Source organism: Drosophila kikkawai, chromosome 3L (genome assembly GCF_030179895.1).
Source record: "Drosophila kikkawai strain 14028-0561.14 chromosome 3L, DkikHiC1v2, whole genome shotgun sequence".
NCBI lineage: Eukaryota > Metazoa > Arthropoda > Insecta > Diptera > Drosophilidae > Drosophila > Drosophila kikkawai.
Window position 1 is genome coordinate 21674246 of NC_091730.1, and position 23183 is coordinate 21697428.

Here is a 23183-nt window from a genome sequence, read left to right on the forward strand (position 1 = left end):
AGACGATATTTTGTTAATTACAATTTACACAGAAAATATCATGCAGTAATAAATGCTAAAAGTCGACTCCCCTAACTTTTTTATTCAAACAATTGGCATACCGTCCGTATACGTGATACGCTGCCATCCCCTTCGGTAGTGTATCGCGTATACGCCCCGTAAATCATCGAATGGAATTGGCGTGCGGCCAGCATCAAAAATCAAAATGAAAACACAAACACAAAGCAAGGCGCAACCGCAGTTAGACAAAGGAGACGAAAGACAGACAGACAGTCGGACATTCGGTTGAGTTCACAAATTAATGGCGTAATTTGAAATGGTTTTCGCGGTCGGAAGCAGCAGAAGCTGTGGGAAAATGCCAAGTGTCTGGACGATTTGCCGAAATATTGCCCGATTAGCATACGTCCTATATAAAAGAGAATTATACAAAGTAATGCATAATAATTGCATAATTTCAGCGCGTTAAATTAAAAGCAACCCGAGTGGCGTTCGCACAAATATAACAATGATAAATAGTGAAAATAATGAGGGGCAAATATTTATTTGGATCGCGGCCGCAACTCGGGGCAATAAATTAACGTTGTGGCCAGTCATTATCCGTTGCACATTGCACCGATGTCATCGATTTTATATATATATATTTATAGAGCGAGAGAGATAGAGATGAAAATGGGGATAAGGGAGATATAGAGGCAGTGCCAAATCGCAGCAGCCACTGACTTGCGGTTTTCGTTTATATATATTTCTATCACAAAGTCGTTTATGGACCACAAGTTTGTTGATGCTTTTTTTCTGAGATCTTGATTCCCTGCTGCTTGAGAGGAGGTTTCTCTGTTTTTGGCACCGCTGACGCATAATTTATTTACCGAAATACACTAATTCGGATCCCACACAGGAAAGATGGTCTATAAATGTTGCATTTAAATCATCCCCAATGATTATGGTGTTTTGGCGAAGAAGATTCCAGTTTTTATGTGTGCTTATTTGTCTTGGGGGTAATAATTTTTTTACGGCTTTTATTTTGTTGATTATTTGAATAAGTTTTTAATTTTTTTGAATTACAAAGCGGACTCCCAGTCGCTCCATCTAGCGTCCGCTTGAGGCATTTCACAAAACAGGTAAAAAGCTTTTGGTTGAAAGCTTTACAGTGGCAGGCAAAATAATTGATACACTTGTGATAACGACGATATAATAACAAGAAGGAAGCTAACTTCGGCCTGCCGAAGTTTGTATACCCTTGCAGATTGGTTTTCATATTTATATTATAAATTATAATGCCGAAAACAGACACTAAACAGAGTTTCATAACATTTTTTCTATATTTATTATGTTTACAGTTTGACAGTTACAGTTTTACATTCCCAGCCTTACATTTTCTCTACATCTACGGATCGCTTCTATGGCAGCTATAAGATATAGTTGTCCGATTTTTATGAAATTTATACCAAAATTCTATAATAATAAGTAAAGCTCATATCTCAGAGTAGATGAAAATACGTTGAAAAACAACGAAGTTATAATTTTTTTCCCATTTCCTGATCGTTCCTATGGCAGCTATAAGATATAGTGGTCCGATTTTCATAAAATTTTTACCAAAATTCTGGAATAATACAAAATGGCTATATCTCAAAAATGATGCAAAAATATTGTAAAACAGCCAAGTTATAATTTTTTTTCTAAAAATTTATCGAACATTTGTATGGGAGCTATATGATATAGTCGTCCGATCCGGCCCGTTCCGACATATATAGCAGTGAGAGTATATAGAAGACTAGATGCAAAGTTTCATTCAGATAGCTTCAAAACTGAGGGACTAGTTTGCGTAGAAACGGACAGACGGACGGACAGACGGACGGACAGACGGACAGACGGACATGGCTAGATCGACTCGGCTGTTGATGCTGATCAAGAATATATATACTTTATAGGGTCGGAAACGTCTCCTTCACTGCGTTGCAAACTTCTGACTGAAATTATAATACCCTGCAAGGGTATAAATATTTGATAAATATGTGGATTTTCCTTAGTTTTAAAGAAAAAATAAGTATCGTTTCTAAAATGTTCTCTATATCAGTTCATGAACAGAATTAGCTTTGTTACAAATAAATCTATTTTTTAATATTAATTATATTAAAAGTATTATAAAATATGTCCTAGTATTTATATATTTGATTCTTTTCTTATATACTATTTAATATTTCTTATTTATTTTATATTCTCAAAAATTTCTTACCTCCAATCATGAGCTGCAAAGCCTGGACAATCTGATTTGCATTGTTCACAGCGCACACCATCCTCAACTTCCCGTATAATGGCACCCTGGAAAATAATAAAAACATTTTTATAGAAAATATACAAATATTGTACATTTTAGGAGTTAAAAGAAAAACACGACCTTTTAAATGCTCTAAAATATTGTATGTCGTTCATATCTATCTATGACCTTACCTGTTAACTACTATATACGAATTCACTAGACTCTTTACACTAAATCATTAATTTATTTTAATATGATATTATATTAATTCCATTAACAAATCTTAAAAATATAATAGAAACCTACTAATATAAAATATCTTGAAAATTCCCTCCCTAAAACACATTTATTTTAATTTATTCAAACTATTAAAAGTAAAACACAAAACATTAACTAAAATAACTCTCAAAACGGTCATAGAAAATAATAACTTAAACGCATTAAAATAATTATAGTACCTTTTACGAGTAAAATTTGCATTTGCCTTGCCAAGTACTAAGCCCGTTTTTAATTTAACTCAAAAAGCATGTTCAGATGGCAAATGAGAAAACAAGGCGCCCAGACAAAACCGATTTACGATACTACAACTTAATTTGCGCCCTGCTCATTTACGCGCCATTGCGCCAAACAATTCCATGTACGGCTAGCCATATCTGAAATTACCGGACCGGGCTCCGAACAACGGACAACGGACTACGTACTCCGTTCTCCACTCTCCGGGATGCAAATGCGGGGGGAAATTGCAGTTGGCCAAAAGGAAACGGAGGCAGAAACCGATGCCGCATGCCAAAAGTTAAGCTCAAACGGAGGGGCAGCAACATGGATATGGTTGTGGCAGAGCAGTGGCAGTGGCAGTGGCAGTTGCAGTTGCCGCCGTGGATGTTGCACTTGTTCCAAAAATACACGCTGCTGGGCAAGAGCAAACCAAAAACAGCAAAAACAAAACAGAAATCGCACTTGGCACGCTTCCATTTTTGGCCAACTTGCCTTTGTCTTTGTGCCGCGTTTCGAGAACTGCAGTAAAACTTGTTTTGGTTTTATTTTCCGGCCGGCCCCGGTATATATGTATCTTGTATGTAATCCTTAGCGTTTGCCAATAAACACGAGACTTGACTTTTCATAGCTTTGACCCGGGACATTAATATTCAGGATGTCCTGCGCTGCCCTCGGTGCATTCGGCTGGGCTCATTTTTCGTTGTGCGAGGTATTTGGGGAGTTCAGGGGTATATTGTTTTTTTGGGGGTTAATACTATATATGTAATGACCTTATACAATTTTAAACAATTGTTTATTAAGTTAAATAGCTGAGCTTGCATGTAAAGTTCGAAATTTTCGGGGACAACCAGAAACTTTAAGCCATAAAACTGTACAAAAGACAACAAGAATACCATAAACTATAAAACTAATTTTTAAAAAGGAATTTAAAGAAGAGTTATTTGTTTATATAATTTATAGAGTTCTTTACTGACTAATTTTTAAATTTAAAAACATATCTGCTTACTATTTGTAGTTTATAAATGTATGCCACTTATTTCTCTAAGAAATATGGCACAACATAGACCTTAAATTCCCCAAAAGCCTTCAACTATTCCCGCTATAGCCAAACTGCACGTTTTAAAGCCTACTTTTAAGCACCACTTTAATAGATTTGAAATCTCTTTAAGCTTAAATAGCTTAGGTATTTGATTTTTTTGTTACACCTCAGTGAGTACCAAGTAACCTTAGTTCGGGTGACTGGAGTGCATCGTTTGTTCCTATTTTTTTTTGTGGATGGCAGCCATTTGGGTGCCATCGAATCCATCGCTGGCAGCGATAATTGTGACACGTCGCTGGCCAAAAATCGATGCTGACCCAGTTGAAAGGCGGCGGAATAAAATGGCAGCGAGACAATGACAATGCCGAGTAACAGGGAACAGGGTACACAGCGCAGGGATCAGCAAGCCGAGGTCAGGGGATAAGGACGAGGACGAGGACGAGGACGAGGATGAGGATGAGGACGCGGAGACAGACAGACAGGGCAAACATTTGCGCCTGACGCGCGGATATTATTGGCATTAAGTTGCAACTTGGCGGGGCTGTGGGGCAAATGTTTGATTTCCACTTAAGCGGGTCGCCGCTTTGTCTTCCGCTTTGACTTTGACGGTTCCTCCGGTTCTTTTGGCCCAGATTAATGGGCCTCCAATTAAACAAATGGCTGTGTCAATAAATCCTTCGATGGTTGGATGAAAGGCGAAAGTTTCACAGCATGTAATAGCCGTAATTTGATATTAAACACATTTCATCCAATCGGATTTAATCTAATGCATGGATTATCAACCCATTTGTAAGCCTCCTCCCGAAGTACGGGTCCCCATGATGTCACTGTCTCAGTTCTGCTGTGAACCAATTCCGTTTTAATTTTCATAATCTCTAATATAAATAAACATGAGCTGAGAATTCGTTTCGCGACACAAGTATGTGTAAACTTATGCTGCAATTACCATTTTTGGCATGTCGACTTTTGGCTCGCGGTCTTGTAAAGTTTAGCACATACAAATCGGGGCACTAATGGAGACCAGTCCAGCTCAGCTTGGGGCTCGGTCCAAGCCCACTCACTGCCCGGGACTCCCACTCTCGTCTCTGAAATTCTGGCACAGCCTAGCAGAGTGTTTGGTAAAATATATCGAAAAATATACATACAAATCGGAATCAAAGTTCGTTTAGCCACTACATTTTCGAACAATGACGCTATGCCACCGGCTGTTGACTGTTTGTCTGCAGTAAAATGGGAGTAAAGTGGCTGAATGATCGACTAGGGAATACCCATTTTGTCTTTTAAGAAAATGTGTACTATAGAAAAGAATTTTTGATTAAGATCATTTTTATTTTAACTATTTAAAAAAAGTTAGATAAGGTGCATCACTCATACGCCGTGTAGGCAATTCTTATTAAATATAAATATTTAAAAATTTAAAAATTATAATGTATAAAATAAACCTCTTGAACATATATTATTTAATTTTACAAAATTGTTTTCCCCTTAAAAAATAAGCGGTTCAGCATAATAAATTAAATCACGCATACGACCGGTAGCACAACCTATTTTATCATTAATTTTAGAATATAATAATATAGCTTTTAAATATAGAAAAAAATGTTTCATTTATATATAACTATATTTATTATTATATTTCCTTTTAAGTCTTAGATTATATTCCAAACCATACTAAAAATGCATAACAAACACATTTAAAAGTTATTAAATTTTACTAAAAATTCCTGCTAATCAAGGTTTTTCCCACTTATCACATTTTTATGGCCTAAGCCCCTTACCCAAACCCATCAGTAAAGGGTATTAAAATTCGTAGGTCGTCGTCTTCGTTGGCGGCAAAAACAGAAAGAAAAAAATACATACAGTCAAGAAACCGGTCTTCAGTTACTTGGAAACGTATCTATGCGTAGTATAAAAAAAAACACTCTCGAATATATATAGTATATCTTATAAAGCGCAAGCAGAACACAGTAAGTGTTTGTTTATTGCAAAACTCAACCCAAAAACAAAAAGAGGGAGAGAGCCAGAGACCCCGAAAAATCCGACACACTTAAGTTTAAGTACTCCGAACATACAAAGCAAATTAACAAATGCAGAGACGGAAAAACTGGAGTTTTTGGGGAATGAGCCGAGGGAATCTCCGACCTAATGATCGCAAATTAGCTCGCCGCTATTTACAGGCGATGATGATGATGATTCAAAGTCGGATTTTAACCTGTTTTGTAGACCAGACCCACGCAAAAATCACGCCAAGATCCACAGTCCCAGCCATACAGGCAAGGTTAATCTGCGTTTTAGCTTACATTGCAAGCCAAGTTGTCTTATTTTTTTCACACTCTAGTTAACATTAACGCAATAGAAACCCCAAGCAGACAGAAGTGCGTCGACTGATCTCGGCTTGAATGTAGTTCAAGATCATGCGTAGAGAGGCTCGAGCTAAAAACTCAGGTTGCACTGACCATTTTCAGAGTTTTCAGTGTGACTAAAGAAGTAATTTGGATCTTGTGTCTTTTAGCCAGAGACAGAGACGACTTAGTCGACCTCGTTGCTGCCCAGATTAGAAAGTGAAATGTGCGGAGAGTTGAGCTGGAGTTAGACTGGGGCAATGATCCACTAATTAGCGGACAGCCAAGAGACGGATGCGGGCAGCGAAATCAGAGTCGGAGCCGTATTTTAACATCAAAAACAAGAAAAATAGAAAAAATATAGAAATTTCCAAAGCTTAAATACAAGATAAACTATTTATATGTGAATTAATTTGTTATTAATCTTAATAAGTCAATGACAACTATTTTAAAAAGCTTTCTAACTAGAGATAGGGCAAATATATTTAATATATCTTGTTAAGTGCGAGGAAGTGTCTTATATTACTTTTCCTCCGGTATTAATTTAATTAAAGCTTATTAACAAGTTCTTCTTTTATGCAAAAGAACTTAAACCTATCATTTATAACGACTCTTTATTATTTTTTAATTAAACCGAAACTACGTATTTAATTTAATTAAATTTATTGTGAGCGGATATTATTAGCTTAATGACCAGCAAGCAGAACCTCTAGTCATCATGACAATCTATATTTAGAACCTTTGGCACAAAATCTATGATACAAATAAGGAGATTATAAATAATTCTTACTTAAACAGATTTATTTATAAAAGGAATATTGTGAGACAGTTCCCTCCCCTATAGATGCACCTCTTAAGTAAACATCTTGAGAAGCGCATAGAAAGGCGACTGACATCACCCAACGACTGCTGCAATCTTAGCTATTATTTATAATCTTTGGCAATAGGTCTGTGATACAAATAAGGAGATTATAAATAATTCTTCTTTAAACAAAGTCATTTATAGAAAGATTTCATCTATAGATTCATTTAAAGGATTTTAATTTATAGAAGGAAATTTATTTATAGAATATGGACGGCGGTACCCATAAGATTATTTATAAAATATTCTTCAAATAGACTCATTTATAGAAGGATATTCATTTATGGACTATCGTGAGACAAGACCCTCTCTTTCCCCTTGATGCACCCCTTATGTAAACATCTTGAGAAGCGCATAGAGCGCCGGCTGCTGACATCACCCAGTGCCTTTGGGGATTTTGACTTGGGGGTTAAGACAATTTATTCCATAATTTGTTTGCGCGAGTACAAATACATCTTTTGCAGCGCCAAATACGGCCAGAAGCTCATCAGCTGCTTTCTAACTAGAAATGGCCCGCACCCTCTCCGCACCGGGCCCAATCGGGTTGACCATATTTAATGCTTGTCACGTAACGCTCACTCATTTTCATGCACAGTTAGTCATAGAGCGGCACCAGGCGATACATACGCTCATATATCCGTTGAACTAACTACATTTTTTTATAGAGCACACATGTACCCATGTACTCGTCGTAGGTTCCAGGGCAGAGCCATCTTTTTGGGGCCAACTCCAAACTGGCAATTAACACTTAACAACAATTCTGTACTGACAAAATCCGAGTGCTTTTTCGGGTTCGCTGGAGCCATCAACGAATGAAAAAAAAACCCCGTGGGGATAGCGTACATTTTGAATTATCTGTTGTCGTTTATTTGTTTTGCTTTTTTTTTTTTATTTATTTACTTAACAATAATTTTGACGTACAAAAAATTCACAACACACGATACGGGACTGTATGGGGGACTGATGGATACATAAATCATTTATTTGCACATTATGGATTCGTTTGCCAAGCTGCGTTTCCCAGCGCAGCTCCAGCTCTCCGATCATGACGCAATATCAGGCGGCGACTTTGTCACTTTGGAAAGAAGCTATCACATATGTATATATATATAGCCGTATATGTGCGAGCCACTCATTCTTGATTCTCCATTCTCCGTTGTGTAGATTGGCCGGGTTGACGCCTACCGCCAGGGCATCTTGATCGGCGATCGGTTGCGACGCGGCATGGGGGCGGCAACGTGGGCGGCGCTGCTGGTGCTGGTGCTATTGGTGGCACGTGTCATCGGCGGTTCGCGACGCCCCAAATATACTGTATGGCCTCCAACGGACGATCCTCTGGGAGGAACGGCTGACTTGGCAGGTGCATTGTAGTGGCCCCCGAAGTAGGTCGCCGGCGGGGGGCGACTCTGCGGCTTGTTCCCGTACAGCTGAACGCGCGTAGGCGCCCTTCCTCGGGCTGGAGGCGGCATCATGGCCTTGCTTTGATCGGATCCTATGTGCACCAGGGTGCGGCCGCCCTTCTGCTGCGGGGGATTCTGCAGCTGATGACCCAACCTATTGGGAGAAGGCTGCTGGCGGTACCAACGGGAGCTCTGACTGGGACTGGTGCTCCTTACTCCCAAACCGGGTCTCTGCTGCTGGGTCTGGTGATGCTGTTGCTGGTGATGATTGGCTGCCAGCAATCTTTGGGCATAGTACTCCGTGGTGGGCATGGGCTTGGCCACGCCCACGGGCACAAATCTGCCTGGAGAGTGCGGCGATATAGAGTTCTTGATCTCGATGCGGATGGAGGGAGCAGGCGGCACTAGATTAGGAGTCGGAGACGGAGAGATGTGACGCATCGAGGGCTGGGCCACACGGAAGGTTTCGTTCCGTTTCACTGGCGAGCGGGTGGCGGAGCGCGATGGGCGATCCCGGAGAGGGGAGCGCGACTGGGGCCGGTAGTTCTGATTGTCGAAGACCAGGAAATCCGGGCGATTCTCCTTGGATTCGCGGCGTTCCGAGGTCTTGGCGGTGGACTGCTGGGCGGCGGGAACTTCCACAAACCAGGCGGGATTGTGCGGCGTTTCCTTCTGCTGCTGCAGCAGGCGATCGCGGAAGGACTTCCTGAAGCTATTCAGCGTCACTGTCTTGTACTTCTCCCGCTCGTCCTCCTCCCGCTGCTGATCCTCAAGCAGATCATCGTTCGAGTGGGTTTTCAGCTGCTCCAGCTGCTCCCGCAAATGCGTGGGCGTCTTGCTCTTCCGGTAGGTGGAGGAATCAAAGCTCCCACTGGAATTGGAGCCAATGCTGGCCTGCCGATGGACGCCATTGTTGTCCCCGGATTGCAGATTGCGCAGACTGGAGTGCTGTTCGTACAGGAAGTTGAAGGGATCCGCCTGGGCATCGTAGTCCTGCAGGCGATCCGCTCCATCGCTGCGCCACTTGTAGTACGTGTTGGTGGCGGTGTCGCTGGGATGATGCTCATAGCTGGCCACTTCCTCCGGCGAGGGGGTCTTTTTGCGCTTTGTAAAAGTGCTAAACTTGCTAAAGACCTTGGACTTTTTGGACTTTTTCTCTAAGGTTGAAGTGTTTGAAGCGGCTCCTCCTGCTGTTTCCTCCTCCTCGGAGTTGGGCAGGATAAAGGTGTCGCCCCTTTGCAGAGTGGAGCTGGTGGTGGAGTCCCTGCGATGGCTAAGGGCACTGATCACGCTGCCGGGCCGGGATACGGAGCGAACGGGTGTCGTGTCGCGGGAGGAGGAGCGCGAGCTCTTGGCCCGTGACGATGACGACAGGGAGGAGCGTATGTTACGGAAAAACGACATCTCATAGATTGCTATCTTTGGTGATCTTCGCTCTCTCGGAACTCAGATCTCAGATCTCGGATCGAGCAGCTCCCAAGCTCCAATCTCGGATCTTGGCTAATTAACCTTGGGCCAAATACACGATCCACGAACGAGCCACGAACCGACGCTGTCAACTGCCGCTGAGCAACTGAGCGTCCAACTTCAGTTATTTCGCGGATCACTAGAATTTCTGCCTGAATTTCTCTCTCTGTGTCTGTCTCTATCTCTCTCTCTCTCCCCTTGTGCCTGTCTCTTTCGCCAAAGCTGTTGCCGTCTTTCTCTCCTGCTGGCTGCTTCGTCGACATTCGACTTTGCTCGATTCGTTTGTTTTGACCAATTTAGCGTATTAACTTCATCATCGTGTTCCACGCGCTTTGAGCCGCTTTGTATTATGTATTACGAGTGCCATGCGAGTGAGTCCGTTGTGTTCACCAGCTGACGGCGTGGGCGCTTGCCTGGGTATTATGTAAATTAACCCTTTTTTCCAGCCAGCCAGCCAGTCAGCCAGCGAGACAGACTTTGGGAAACGGTAGATTTTGTAATTTATGCATCGGAAATCGCTCTAATTAGCCATCGCGAGCGGGCATCAACAGCTCATTTAACGCATTAGCGTTTACACCGCGCATGCAAAGCATCACAGCAATTAATAGAACACCTCGAAAACTATAGGATTCGATCAGGAGATACCCATTATATAATTAAGTAAGGGGTATGAGAGGAATTTCTATAAATGAAAAAGGTTTACTGGCTCCTAGTTCTAAGTAACAAAGAGCTCTATAAGTTAAGATATAAAATAATTATATAACAAAGTATTACTTATTAAAAATTGGCACTATTAAGTTAAAGTTCTATAACTCATAACTTGCCATAGCTTATACCACCTATCAGCATCAATTGGAACTAAAGTGTTAAAAGTTTATATGGGATAACTCTGCAAATTCTTGGAATAAATGTAGTGCAAAATATAAGCAAACTTTGCTAATTTTATTTGATAAGTCAAGAATGTTTAGTAAATATTTCACTTTTAAAAAGTTTATACAATATTGCAAATCTAGCTCCGGAAAATTTATAAATTTAATAAGTATATTTCATTCTTAGACAATTTTTAAAATTATTGTTAATAAAAGGAATGAAAATTCTTTGCTCTTCGTATTATTAAATGTTAAAAAGATCTGTACATTTTTAAAAATATATATACAAAGATGCTAAAGAATAAGTAAATAGTTATATTAGCTTAATAATTCACCATAATATTCATTAGACAACATTAAATCATTTATATACAATATGAATGGTTAATAACTTAATAATGTTCCATAAAAGTCATCAAACTTTCGTAGCCATCATAAAACATGAATTCTTCAGGAAGAATATAAATATGGAAAGTCGCCTTGTATGGAATTACCAGCTTATAAGGAACTTAATCACTTTTCAATACATCCTGAAGCAAACTCTATAGTACATTGTTGCCTTATACGCCCCACTTTTTTGTGATTTTACCTACTACCGGGTGTCGTGGGGTTGACAATAGAAAATAGAGGCAACAAAAGGCAACAACACCTGAACTCAGGTGTTTGGACGCCGCTTTGTTTGCTGAGCATTCCGCGATCAGATTTGATTCGACGGAGCTGATCAAACGCGCATTCGATGACGAAGACGAAGTGTCTTTGTTTCAGAGAGCTGCAGGGGTTTTTTTTACCATATTTTTTGACGCTTTTTAGTGGCACTTTTGATTTGTTTCGCTTCCGATTCCGCGGCTGACGAGCGTTTAATGCCAGTCATTATAGATTGTATCGCAGTATCTGTGAAATTCGAGTGCTCACCCACTGTTGGGTACGAGTTAAGTCAAGTTTAAAATCGAATGCAGGCAGAGGCAGCTGGCTGACAATTAAAGCATGCATATTTTAAACACTTAATGGCGGCACACATGTGCTCAAATACATTCCCAAAACACTGGCAAATTAAGTACACGAGCCAACTGCAGTTGAGCAATCCCAGTTGGCTCGTAAATCAGTTGTTTGTTTCTGCCTTTGTTTCTGTTTTGGTGGTGTTCCCTTTTTTTCTCTCCCGAATTTAATCTTTTCCAATTTCAGGTTTTCGGTTACACAATTGCCTACTTTCGGGCTTAATTCATGGCACTGTGCAGCTGCTGCCTAAAAGCAGGCAATGAACCAGAAACCTGACAGTCGAGTTAAGTCCACACACTAATAGCTTTTTGTATTGTGCACACACGACTGCGGCTTTAAACTGATAAATTTTATATTCATCGGCTTGTTGGTATCATTATAATGCGATTTATTAAATTTATGGCAAAATTATTTGAGTCTAATGCAATTATTTTGAGGCCAAAGCGAATTTAATTTACGAATTTTGGGGTTTATTTAATGTTTAAGCTTAAATGAACATTAAGCTACATGCAAAGAGGTTTAGATAATTATTATTTAATATTTTCTGAAACCTCTTTTGTTGTTTGTCATCAGATTAAAACATATTTAAATAAAATATTTATTATAAACTTTAAATTTGCCTTATTCATTTGTAGTTTAATCATATAAATCTGTATTTAAAATCTGTTTTTAAAGGCTTAAATACATTTTTATTTTTTGGGATAGCAATCATTGTTTAATCTATAAATAAATTTAAGTAAATAAATTAAATAAACTGTGATTTTTAAACTAAAAAAACAATCAATTTTATGTTTTACTTATCTAAATTCACACCTTCCTTATTATTTCCTAAAGTCTCTTAATATTTTCTTTACTTCCCACTCTATTATTTTATTCCACAAAATAAATAATTTTAGCATAAGATTTATGCTTAACCAATCAGAGACAACGGGAATACTAATCAGAAGAAATTAAATAAAGTGTACCAATATTTTCTTTATCTCCCACCTTTCCTCTCCAATATTTTATTCAATTGTTGAAACCACAAAAAAACAAAAGAAACAACAATAAACTGAACGTGTTCCTATGAGCAAATACTTTTCACTGTTAACACAAACATACGCTTGGACTGGGGCAATCTAAAATCGCAGCGGGATGCGAGTGTGGAAAACTCTGGGGCGGGGGAAAAGTTCACGCCATTCGCAGAATCATGAGCCAGCATCTTCAGTCTTCCATCTACCATCTTCCACATACATATAAACAGCAGAAGCAACGGCAACCGCATTTGCAGGCGAGAGAATAAAAGAACACGGAGACTTGCCACATGCCACATACAGTCGTGGTTGCCAAATTGGGTGCCACCTTCTGCTCCTTCTCTTACCCACTTTCCGAGTCTGGAGAAATATGGCTGCGCCAAAATGTTTATTGTGAAAAGATTAATAAAATATGTATAACTGCAAATTGGAACGCTTGCGTGCAGAGAGCGGGAAATAAATCTAAACTTCCAATGAATATTAAATAAGAAAGGCATATTACTCATACGACCCGTTGTCTATGAGAAGAAGTTTATGAATTATAAATGATTGAAAACGTTCAAAATCAAAAGGCATAGATTTTAGCCTTAAGGTAGGGAAATTGAATAATACAATTTAAATATTTGTTCGTAATAAATATAGAAAATATATAAAGATTCTGGGAATAAACTATAAATCTGAATCTGAATCTGAGAAATAAATTTGTTAAATAAATCCCTACTTCCAATGAAAACGTAATCTAAAAGAAGTATTACTCATACCATACGTTGTTCCTTTGCAATAAGAATTATGAATTAATCATTTAAAATATTGTTCTTAGGGGAAATGGCCACATTTAGTAAATGCTAAACATAAACATCAAAAGAATTATATTTTTGTCTTGAGGTAGGCCCACCAGGAAAAACAAAAAACAAGACCAAAACCGAATTATAAACTTAAAACATTTTTAATATTTATTGCTCGTGTGCGAAATAAATCACTTGAGCTGAAAAATCATCCGAGAATAGTGAAGAAAACCAAATGATAAATCATAAGGTCAATTCTCCACAGCTTCAGATTGTTTATAATATCTCTTAAATGCCTTTAAAGCCTAAACATTTTATGAATTTTATTGCTCGATCATCATGGATGTGTATATAAGCATTTAATGGAGAAATTTGAATTCCAATAATTGTAATAAAATCATATTTAAGTGAGTAAGTTTGAAGAGCATTTAAGAATTACACAATTATTAAATATTTGCCTGTATTGATTTATCAAATATTTATATATGTTTGTGCAATTTTATTTATTGACATTTCTTATATGACCTGCCTTGCTCACGATAAAATCAATATATAAAAAATACAATTATGAGTCTAAGATAAGACTCCCTGCCACTCTAATGGCCACTGGACAAATGCATTCTGTGCAAAGTATCAAATACTTGGAGATATATATCTCAGTGTGACCTACCATATATTATTTATCAGCTATTAAGTCATGCACAAACACCGATACAATGACAGCTGTTGTCTCCCAATGCCAGCGACAATAATACAAAGTAACACAAAAAAAAAATATAAAAAACATTTGGTGGAAGGGGAGAAAAAAAGCAAGCAGAGTAAAAGCCACAAATAAGCCAAATTATGGGTGGGTGTTGAAATTGAAAATTGCGGATTGCGAGTTGTGTGTGTTGTGCGATTGCTGTTGCAAACGGCTATTGTGTATTTATGTGCACATTTAGCACAATTAAAAATTAACACTCACACGGGGGAGTCTCCCACACCGAGACAGGTCCAGATCCAGATCCAGATCCGGAGATCTGGCGATCACCTCGAATCGGATGGGGGTAATATAAACGAAACAGAAACCAAACAAAACGACGCCTTGGTCAAAACGCCGGCTCTTGAGGAAGTGGGCGAGCGTGTTTTTACAGTTATAGAGCACACACAGCTGCTCCAATCTGAAGCCTTCCTACATATCTACTTGGAGGGTGACGGCAGTGAAGAGTGCAGAGGGGTTTCCCCCTGGCGTCAGTAGTAACAATAAAGGTACACTGTGAATTCATTTGTGTACTGAAAATTCTTAGGTTTTGTTACCGTAAAGAATTTCTACATTAAACGGTAGTATATAATAATATTAAAACCACGTTATTTTAGAGGTTTCAAAAGTATTTGGAATACCTTGAAAATAGTTGTTTAATGAAAAAGTATTGAAACAACACTAAAATCTATATTAAACAAAACTCCTTCTTTGGAAAAAGATTAAGTTGGGGCTTCAAATATACAAATATATACAAATATATACAAATACTATTAAATGTATATATTTAACAAGTTATTAATAAAAATCTATATTGTTAACAAGTTCAAGATTTGTTTTATTCTTTCCAAAATATTTTATATAATCATTTAACACATAAAACTGACAAACTAATTGATTATTGAATTTAAAGGGTTTAAAAATATATGTATAATAATTATTATATATTTTTTTCAGTGCTATAAACGTGACCGGTTGCCGGCAGGCAAAGTACAACAACATCAACTGCAACAACACGAGACCGCGTCTCAAGACAGGGCCTAAAGAAGCGAGAAGGAAGAAAAATAGACCATCAACACGAGTGCGAGTACGAGTACGAGTGCGAGTATGACTATGAGTACTTGGTCCATCCAATACTCACAGGCGATACCAAGCCGACATTCAAGCACACAAGCGCTGCTTGAACGCCGCCACATGCAAGATGTACAATTGTGGCCAGAAAAATAGGAATAAGCTTAATAAATGTTATATATAAATATGATAAAGTTAATTTACTTCCCTGATAATAAATTCTGACCTAAAAAAAGATCTAGTGAAAGACAGCCTGAATGAATACGTGTTTCGGAGGATAGTTAATCTACTCATTTATTATATATTATTTATTTTCTCGAAATTCTTATAAATTTATAAATAAGTTTTATAATTTCAACAAAAACTGTGCCTCAACATAAATAGGTGCCAAGTGGAGGCACGCATGACGCGAGCTTTGCAAAACTCTCCGCCAGCTATGTTGGAGTGGCCCGGGATGAGGTGAACTAGGGGGCAGGTGTTGCTGCCTCATGACTGTTTTATTTGAAATTTTTTGGAGAAAGGCCACATGGCCACGCGACGGCGACGACGAAGAGAAGGCGGCCGAAACACCGAGTGCAGTGGCATTTTTGGCAGTGCGGTGTTTTGGCCAGTGCCAAATGCTAAGCGATGACGTAGAGCGCTGTATTTCTGGGCATTGCAGAATGCAGAATGGCAGAAGAAGGTTTACTTAACTCAGTTATTCAAGCATGAAGCCATTAAGAGCCAGGAATAGCTAAAAAGCTAGCAAACAGAGAGAACCCGTTTCGCCTTCATTGTTATCTGTGGAACGTGTCTTTAGCAGCTATAATCCTTAATAATCGTATGCAAATATTTTACTCTTGAATTCCAATACCCTGCTTATTGTTCGTAATGGAAAGGTGTTTTCATGGGTATTAATGTTTTTTATGTTAATTTAATTAATGAATGTTTATAAACGAAGTTTTGTAGCAATTTATGAGTTATTATTACTTTAAAAATTGGTTTTTCAGAGGATTAAAAGGATTATACGAACTATATTAAACTAGAAATCCACGAAACATAATGTTTTTAAAAGCAATTCATCTAAATTTGAATAAATATGGTTTATACAAGGAAATTTATTAAATAAATCTGCACTTTTTCGATTTTAAAATTTGAAAACCACTTGGTAAAGTCTTAATTAAATTTCATTGTAACTTTCAATCAATTTTTTTACTCAATTAAAATTTAAAAAAATATTTAAGCATATATAAAAGCCTTCATTTTGGAAGATTCGCTTCAATTGAAGCCGCTAAATTTTCGATCGTCGTGTTTCGCCCTCGATGACGTCACACCGACGGCTCAAAGCCAACACAAATATTGACTTTCAGCTCGAAGAGAGCTTAAGATTTGTTGACCAGATTTGAAGGGTAATGCCAGCTTCGTTGCCTCGTCCCCGAAACCAATTTATATTCAAAACGCTGAAACTGGATTTTTTCAGCATTTTTTTTTTCGTGAGGTGTGAAACGTTGACTGGCGCGAATGATTAGCAAAAATTAAAGCTAAACAAGAGATATATATATAAATATATGAATATCTGCTAAAGACATCTAATGCAAATTGGGGTTATAGAAGTTCAGAGCCGAAAGGGAGGAGAAAACCAGCCAGAGATCACACAGAAAGACATTAACCATTAAAGCAATTTGAATAAAACGCCAGTAGTTAAGCCAAAATTTATGTCCAAAGTATATTTGAATGGAAAATGTATCTAAAAATAGGCAAGCGACTCGGCTGAGCGTAAACTTTTTGTGTTAATAACATTTTCGCCAGCTGTTCCAAAATAAACGAATTAAAGTCCAAATCAATTAAATTAATAATAACAAAATGAAATGTGCGACAAAGGCCGACACGCCCAGGCGCCCCGAAAAATGATGAAGACAAACAGAAACAGGAGCGGGAGCAGGAGCAGGAGCAGGAATGGGACCACGAGGTGGAACAGGAGCTGGAGGTGGGCTGGCTGGCTGGCTGATGATGTTGATGATGATACCACCACCACCACCCATTCCACCCCCTGGCAGATGGAGAGCCCCGAAAAAGCGATAGCGTGCCGGCATTCCATTGCGCAAACACCGCCATGTGATATGACAGGGCCACCTGGCCATCCCACTGCCCATCCCATGACGCCCAGTCCTAAGCCATGACATGCCACCCCGTGTTTGGAAAGGTGTGCAAGATGATAGCCTTGCCCACGCCCACGCCCTCGAACCTCCCCCCAGTTACCGTTAACAACTCTTGGTAAAACAATAGCCTTAAGAAGTTTATATATTCTTTGGTCGGTTTAATGTTTAGCAATTGTTTAAATTTTTATTAGATTATTTTTTAAAAAGTTCTAATAAATGTAGAGGAAAGAAAGGAAGCTAGTTTGGGACCTAGCACTCCTTTAGAAATAGATGAAATTGTTTAAATTAGGTCCTCTCAGGATGACTTTGTTTTTATATATGTAGTCTTAGAGTTTTGCAAGAAAATTATATGTACTTTTTACGGAATTTCAAGCTGATCTAACAGTTTTACAGCCAGTAAAACCATTTTAATTACTCTCTGGAATGTTGCCAGTATGCATCCATTAAAAATTAGGCTATACTTTTTATTAAATCTAGTTTTTAGAAATTAATAACATATTGTTTTAAAATTTCCTATATAATAATACCAAAAATGTACGTTATTTAAATTGGTAAACTCCACACATTAGCCATATAATTAAAGGTCTTTAAGAACTATTTTCTCAGCCTCTGCTGTATGTACAACCAACAAGCCCCTGGGAAATATAACAAAGGCACGCAACAATCTAGGGAAAGGCCAAAAACGGACACCGTAATATAACTGATGAGGGGGACGCATCGTGGTGATGGTGGCGTTGGGCGCCAAAAAATCCCTTTCAACTTCCAAAATTTCAAAAATGCAAAATATACGGTCTGCGGGGCGGAGGCCTCCATAATTTGAAGCCATTTGCCCGCAAATTGTCAGGCAATGAAAACTAATAATGCAATTAAAAAACGTTGACAAAGTTGTCAACTGTCAGTCGCCAGTTACCAGTTACCAGTGGCGATTGTCGATTGGTCGTAGCTTGGCAAGTGCAAGGTTGTTTTTTAAAACGCAAATAACGCCAAGTGTCGCGTCTCCCCATGCAAATATATACCAGACAGAGCCCACTTATATGCACATATGTCTGTACATATCCCAAGTATATGGCCCGGCATTTGGAAAGCCGCAGAGCGATTGCCTCGGGTTACACAGTGTCAAAAAAAAAAAAGGAGAAGCGAACGGAACGGAAAACATGGCAACAATTTTTAGGGGTGCACTGAGAATATCCATAAAACGGAGCTTAAAATTTTCTTACATTTTTTTCGCATAGTAAGCATTTTTTGGATATTAAGTATCTTAAGGAAAAAGCATGGATTTCTATTTTTGAATCGGAATTGCCTTATTTTAAATTGAAAATCTTAACAGTAGCGAAACGTTAATGATTTGATAAGTTAAATGAATCATCATCATCATCAGCTTCCAAGGAAACTAATAACTAATAACTAATTTACTTCAATTTTAACTAAAAAGATGCTCAAGAATCATAAAATCCAAAATATTTCGAATTAAATCTTAATCAAATCGTCAAAGTTTTGCCATAAAAATAAGCAAACTTATCGAATTGTACAATCTTTTCTATATATCTCCTCCAATCTGTTGTATAATCTGTAATCCGCTAAAAGCCACAAAGTAATCTTGTTTATTGACATGTTTAGATACCCGATCATTAGTTTGACAGCTATATCATATACATGGTACTAGTAATCTTATCTTATTAATAATGAAAATTTAATATCGACCTAAGCCCAAGATAATATTAACTGCAATGCAAAATATTTTCCATGAAATTTATTAGCTTCAGCTGCATTCCCCAGGCAGCCTTGGCTGCTGAAGGGGCTCGTTGGGCTAATGAGAACAATGACTCAGTTTTAGTTTTTGTTAAGCCTGAAGCAGGAAATCCAAAGCCACTGGACAACAAATTAACTGGCTGGTCATAAAGATTGCAATCAAACTAGACAGTTAAAATTAAAATTTGCCACCTTCTGAGCCAATTAGGAAAGAGGTTTAAATTGAAGCGATTTAAGATCGGACTTCTGCATATTAATCAACTTTTTGGTAGCGTTTTTTGTAGTGTACGGAAATGGAAAGTCAGCTGCAACAAAGTCGGGGACACACAAAGAACCAGAGCATCAAAAAAAAGGAAGATATAGGAGGGCGATGATGCACCAAGGAGGCCACCAGATGACTCACAGAAACACAAACTTGCTCTAAAATCAAAAGGAAATTTCAACGATAATGTAGGGATTATGTGGGTCTATAAGAAGGTACCATATAGTAGCCTTGTCCCTCTGATAATCTAAAATCGCCAGAGAACTTTTCCAGCTAATGAAGAGATTATGCTGGCTTTACTAATTATAATTATGGCACGGCTTATTAATGGAACCCGAGCTCCGATTCGGATACGGATGGAGAATCTTGCCGGGTTGTTGGTGGGCTCTCTGGGCGATGGATGATCTCATCGATTGCATCAGATTTCGCACGGCATGTCGTTCTTTTTGTGGCGCTCGCAATTTCTGTTCCCATTTTCGCTCCCCCGTTTTTTCTGTGTGTTGTGTATTGTGTTGTTTTTGTGTGTTTAATGTGCAAAAGACATATGCAGAATATTCAAAATTAGCTGTTAGCACGCCAGCAGGCAACCGACTTTTTAAGGCGAGCCAATGAAACAGAAAAAAAAAAAATGAAACAAAAAAAGTTATTCGTTATTGGGCCTCATGGTCAATGCCATGAAATTCGTTGCATGGGACGCTTGAGTGACATTCGCTGACAGGCGAGATACTCCGGCACAGGTACCCTCGAAAAAAAAACGTATGAAATGGAGGAGAAATAAAATCACGGCGTGTGCAGCAAATTGATTGATCCTACACCAAACTTGTTGCCGACTGTGGCGAATCAATCAATTGACCGAAATTGAGCAGCCAAGAAAATAAAAAATAAATACAAGAAACCCTCTTAATTTACCACTCGTTCGCTTGACATCTCCATAAGAATATACATTCTTGGGCGTTGTCCCAATACGAGCCATAAATAATGCGATTTGCATATGAATCTGTAACTGTTCAGCTTCTATTAGTACCTGTATCCATCACGCTTGAGGGAAATGCTAATGATCTGTCTGAAAATCCAGTTTTAAGCATTCGCTTTTCACGCCGTAATGAGGCGTTTTCCTCCCCACTTCCAGCAGCGGCAACATTGACCTCTCATTAAGCCCAGAGCGGTGAATTTCAAATTCGAATTTCGTTACTGCAGCAAGTGTTTTTATTTCGCATTTTTGTATGTTTTCCTTTTTGCATCTCAAGTGGCTCAAGTGACGTAAGCCGAAAGGCGAATAAATCGGGCTAAACAACAACAAGTACTGGCGGTAATATCAAAAGTACTAACGAGACCTTAATTTAAATGATCTCTTATTTCGTGCAAATTGGATTTTTGGCATTCACGCAGGAATATCAAGCTTTGGCTTAAGGGAAAAAGAATATTAAGAGCAAGTAAAACCTAGTAAATTAACTGACCCCTTAAATTTTCCCCTCATACTTTATGCATAATAAATAAAATTTATATCTCTGCACCGACTTTTTTGCCCATTTAAAGAACAGCGATTACGGCTTGCCAAACGATATCTTATCAATGAAATTCTAGCGTTACGTAGGCCATGGCCACCATTCGATTCGATTAGTCAGAGTCGAGAATAGAAGCAGACGGGGCTAAATAAAACCCAGAAACAGCGATCGAGGCGGAAACAAAGTGTACCCAGGGGTGATGGAGTAACGGAAATCATAATGTATGGAAACTCAGGTGAAACGATTACGACAGAGGTCTCTGTCCAGGAGAAGACTGCCGATGACAGCGATATTTATTTTCCCAAACATTGATGTGTGTACATGTGTACGCGGATCGAGAGTACATATGTACATATATTTTATTGTACAATGCAAAAACAAACAAAAGGAGAACTTTAAGGCGAAAGGCCGAAAATGTTTATGTTTTTTTTCCTAGACGGCATCGCAACACATTTGGGGTCGATTAATAGAAACACAGGAAGTTTAGCCAATATCATCTGGGGGGGAGGCTGTTAAATCGGGATTGGGATATATCTACTTATCTACATGTTCAGGGAAAAAAGCGCAATAAAGAGGACACAGATATTTGTGGAAAAAGATTATAAACTGATCCAGGAATTAAGGTTTATAATGTATGTACATAATTCTACTTTGGGATTTTAAAATATTTTTAATCGATTTTGAATCCTTTACCAAGATTGTTAACTAATTTCCCCAACTTTTCACTATGTTTAGTTTCTAATTATTAAATTTTCCTTTTAAATATTAAATTTCTTTTACTAAGAACTTATTCTAAATGAAATGTATATATCTATAGTATTTTTCAACTTACCTTTTCAGCAAACTCCTCCCGCGGACGACGCGAAATCGTCGGTGAGGCACTCTGGAGCTCCTTGGTCGGCGATGGTGTCATTATTAACAATTATCTCTCCCTTGGCTGGTGGTGCTGGTGTTATCGTTTATGAATTGCACTTGCTGGCTGTTGGTTTGTTCTAATTATAAAACTCACTGGCGACTTCTTTTCGTATTGCTTTTGGTTGCACTTTATTTTCTTTCGATTTAGATTGCCCTTTCGTGCTGCGGGGTAAATTTAATTTATAACAACATTTTTTCTTTTCTTTTGCGAATTCTGTTTTGTTTTGCTTTGTTTTTTTGCGGTCTATAAACAAATTATTGCGTAGCCGTTGAAAAATGTCGCTAACGTGAAACTGTTTTTGCCACTTCACTTGGCTTTTGTTTTTTGCCTTTTATTAATTGCCGGCCGAGTCGTGGTGTGGGTAGTAGTGAACAGTAGGTATTGGTAAGGGTCAAACTGTGGCATGTAACTTATTGAAATTGTTATTTTTAAGTACAAAAAGTAGGAACCATTACAGCTAAAAACAATACACTACAATGGACAGCGGTGCCATAGACTTTGCAGCGAATTTAAAGTCAATTTAAACGTTGATTGAAATGGAAACTTTGGAAACAAAAGGTTATTATATTATTTTCGATACATTTTCAATTGATTTTAGGTCTAATCTTTTATTTTTATGATTTTTTTAATTCTTTTGATGTCAGAATCCCTTATCTTTCAATTAAATATTTCTGAAAACATTGAAAAACACCAATATTTTTTGTAACCTTCACTTAATTATTATTATTTTAATATTTTTTTTTATATATTGTAAATATGGGTTTTTAAAACCATAAAAAAAATGTTTATCAGATCTTTTAGTTATTTGTAAAGCTTTATATAGTTTTTAAGATATAATACAAAATCGTAAGTGTAGTCCAAGGTCTTAATCCGTATCGGAAACCAAACAACTTTTAAAGATTAAAGCCCCATATTTGCTTTATTTTAATTGAAATTTATTAGATTTCCGAGATATGCAAAATAGCATACAAATCGTGGGTGTTCTGCTTTGCAACCAATATTTACTGTATTGGTAATCAATTTCCAATTACTGTTACAAATTCAAAAAACGCTAATGAGTCGATGAAGGAATGTTGTCATTTTGTTATTTTTAGCCGGACGACGTCACAATTATAAAAAAAAAGGTGAACCGGAACGCTCCCTGAAAGAATTTCTAGCCGTTGTTGTTGTTGTTGTTGTCGAGCGTTGATTGACCCCGAAAAAGAAAAAAAAAAGAAGAAGAGAGCGCCAAGCCGGCCGGTCAATTAATAGGGTTTTTTCTTGGTTGCTTAGCGATTT

The 23183-nt window shown here is 38.0% G+C and overlaps 2 protein-coding genes across 3 annotated transcripts in view; both read right to left on the minus strand.

Annotated features, from left to right (window-relative positions):
- The window catches only part of Lmpt (four and a half LIM domains protein limpet), a 67210-nt gene that overhangs the window by 43415 nt on the left and 612 nt on the right, over positions 1–23183 (minus strand). For both annotated transcript variants that reach the window (XM_017172748.3, XM_070286158.1), the window contains exons 2-3: positions 21822–22066; positions 2234–2319 (exon numbers count right to left, since the gene is read on the minus strand). In XM_017172748.3, the coding sequence (XP_017028237.1) occupies positions 2234–2319; positions 21822–21902 (167 nt within the window). In that variant the 5' untranslated portion in view covers positions 21903–22066. The remainder of the gene's footprint in view (positions 1–2233; positions 2320–21821; positions 22067–23183) is intronic.
- Positions 7836–9954, minus strand: LOC108078738 (serine/arginine repetitive matrix protein 1). The gene has a single exon (XM_017172754.2). The coding sequence runs from the start codon at positions 9797–9799 to the stop codon at positions 8177–8179; it is 1623 nt and encodes a 540-aa protein (XP_017028243.1). The 5' UTR covers positions 9800–9954; the 3' UTR covers positions 7836–8176.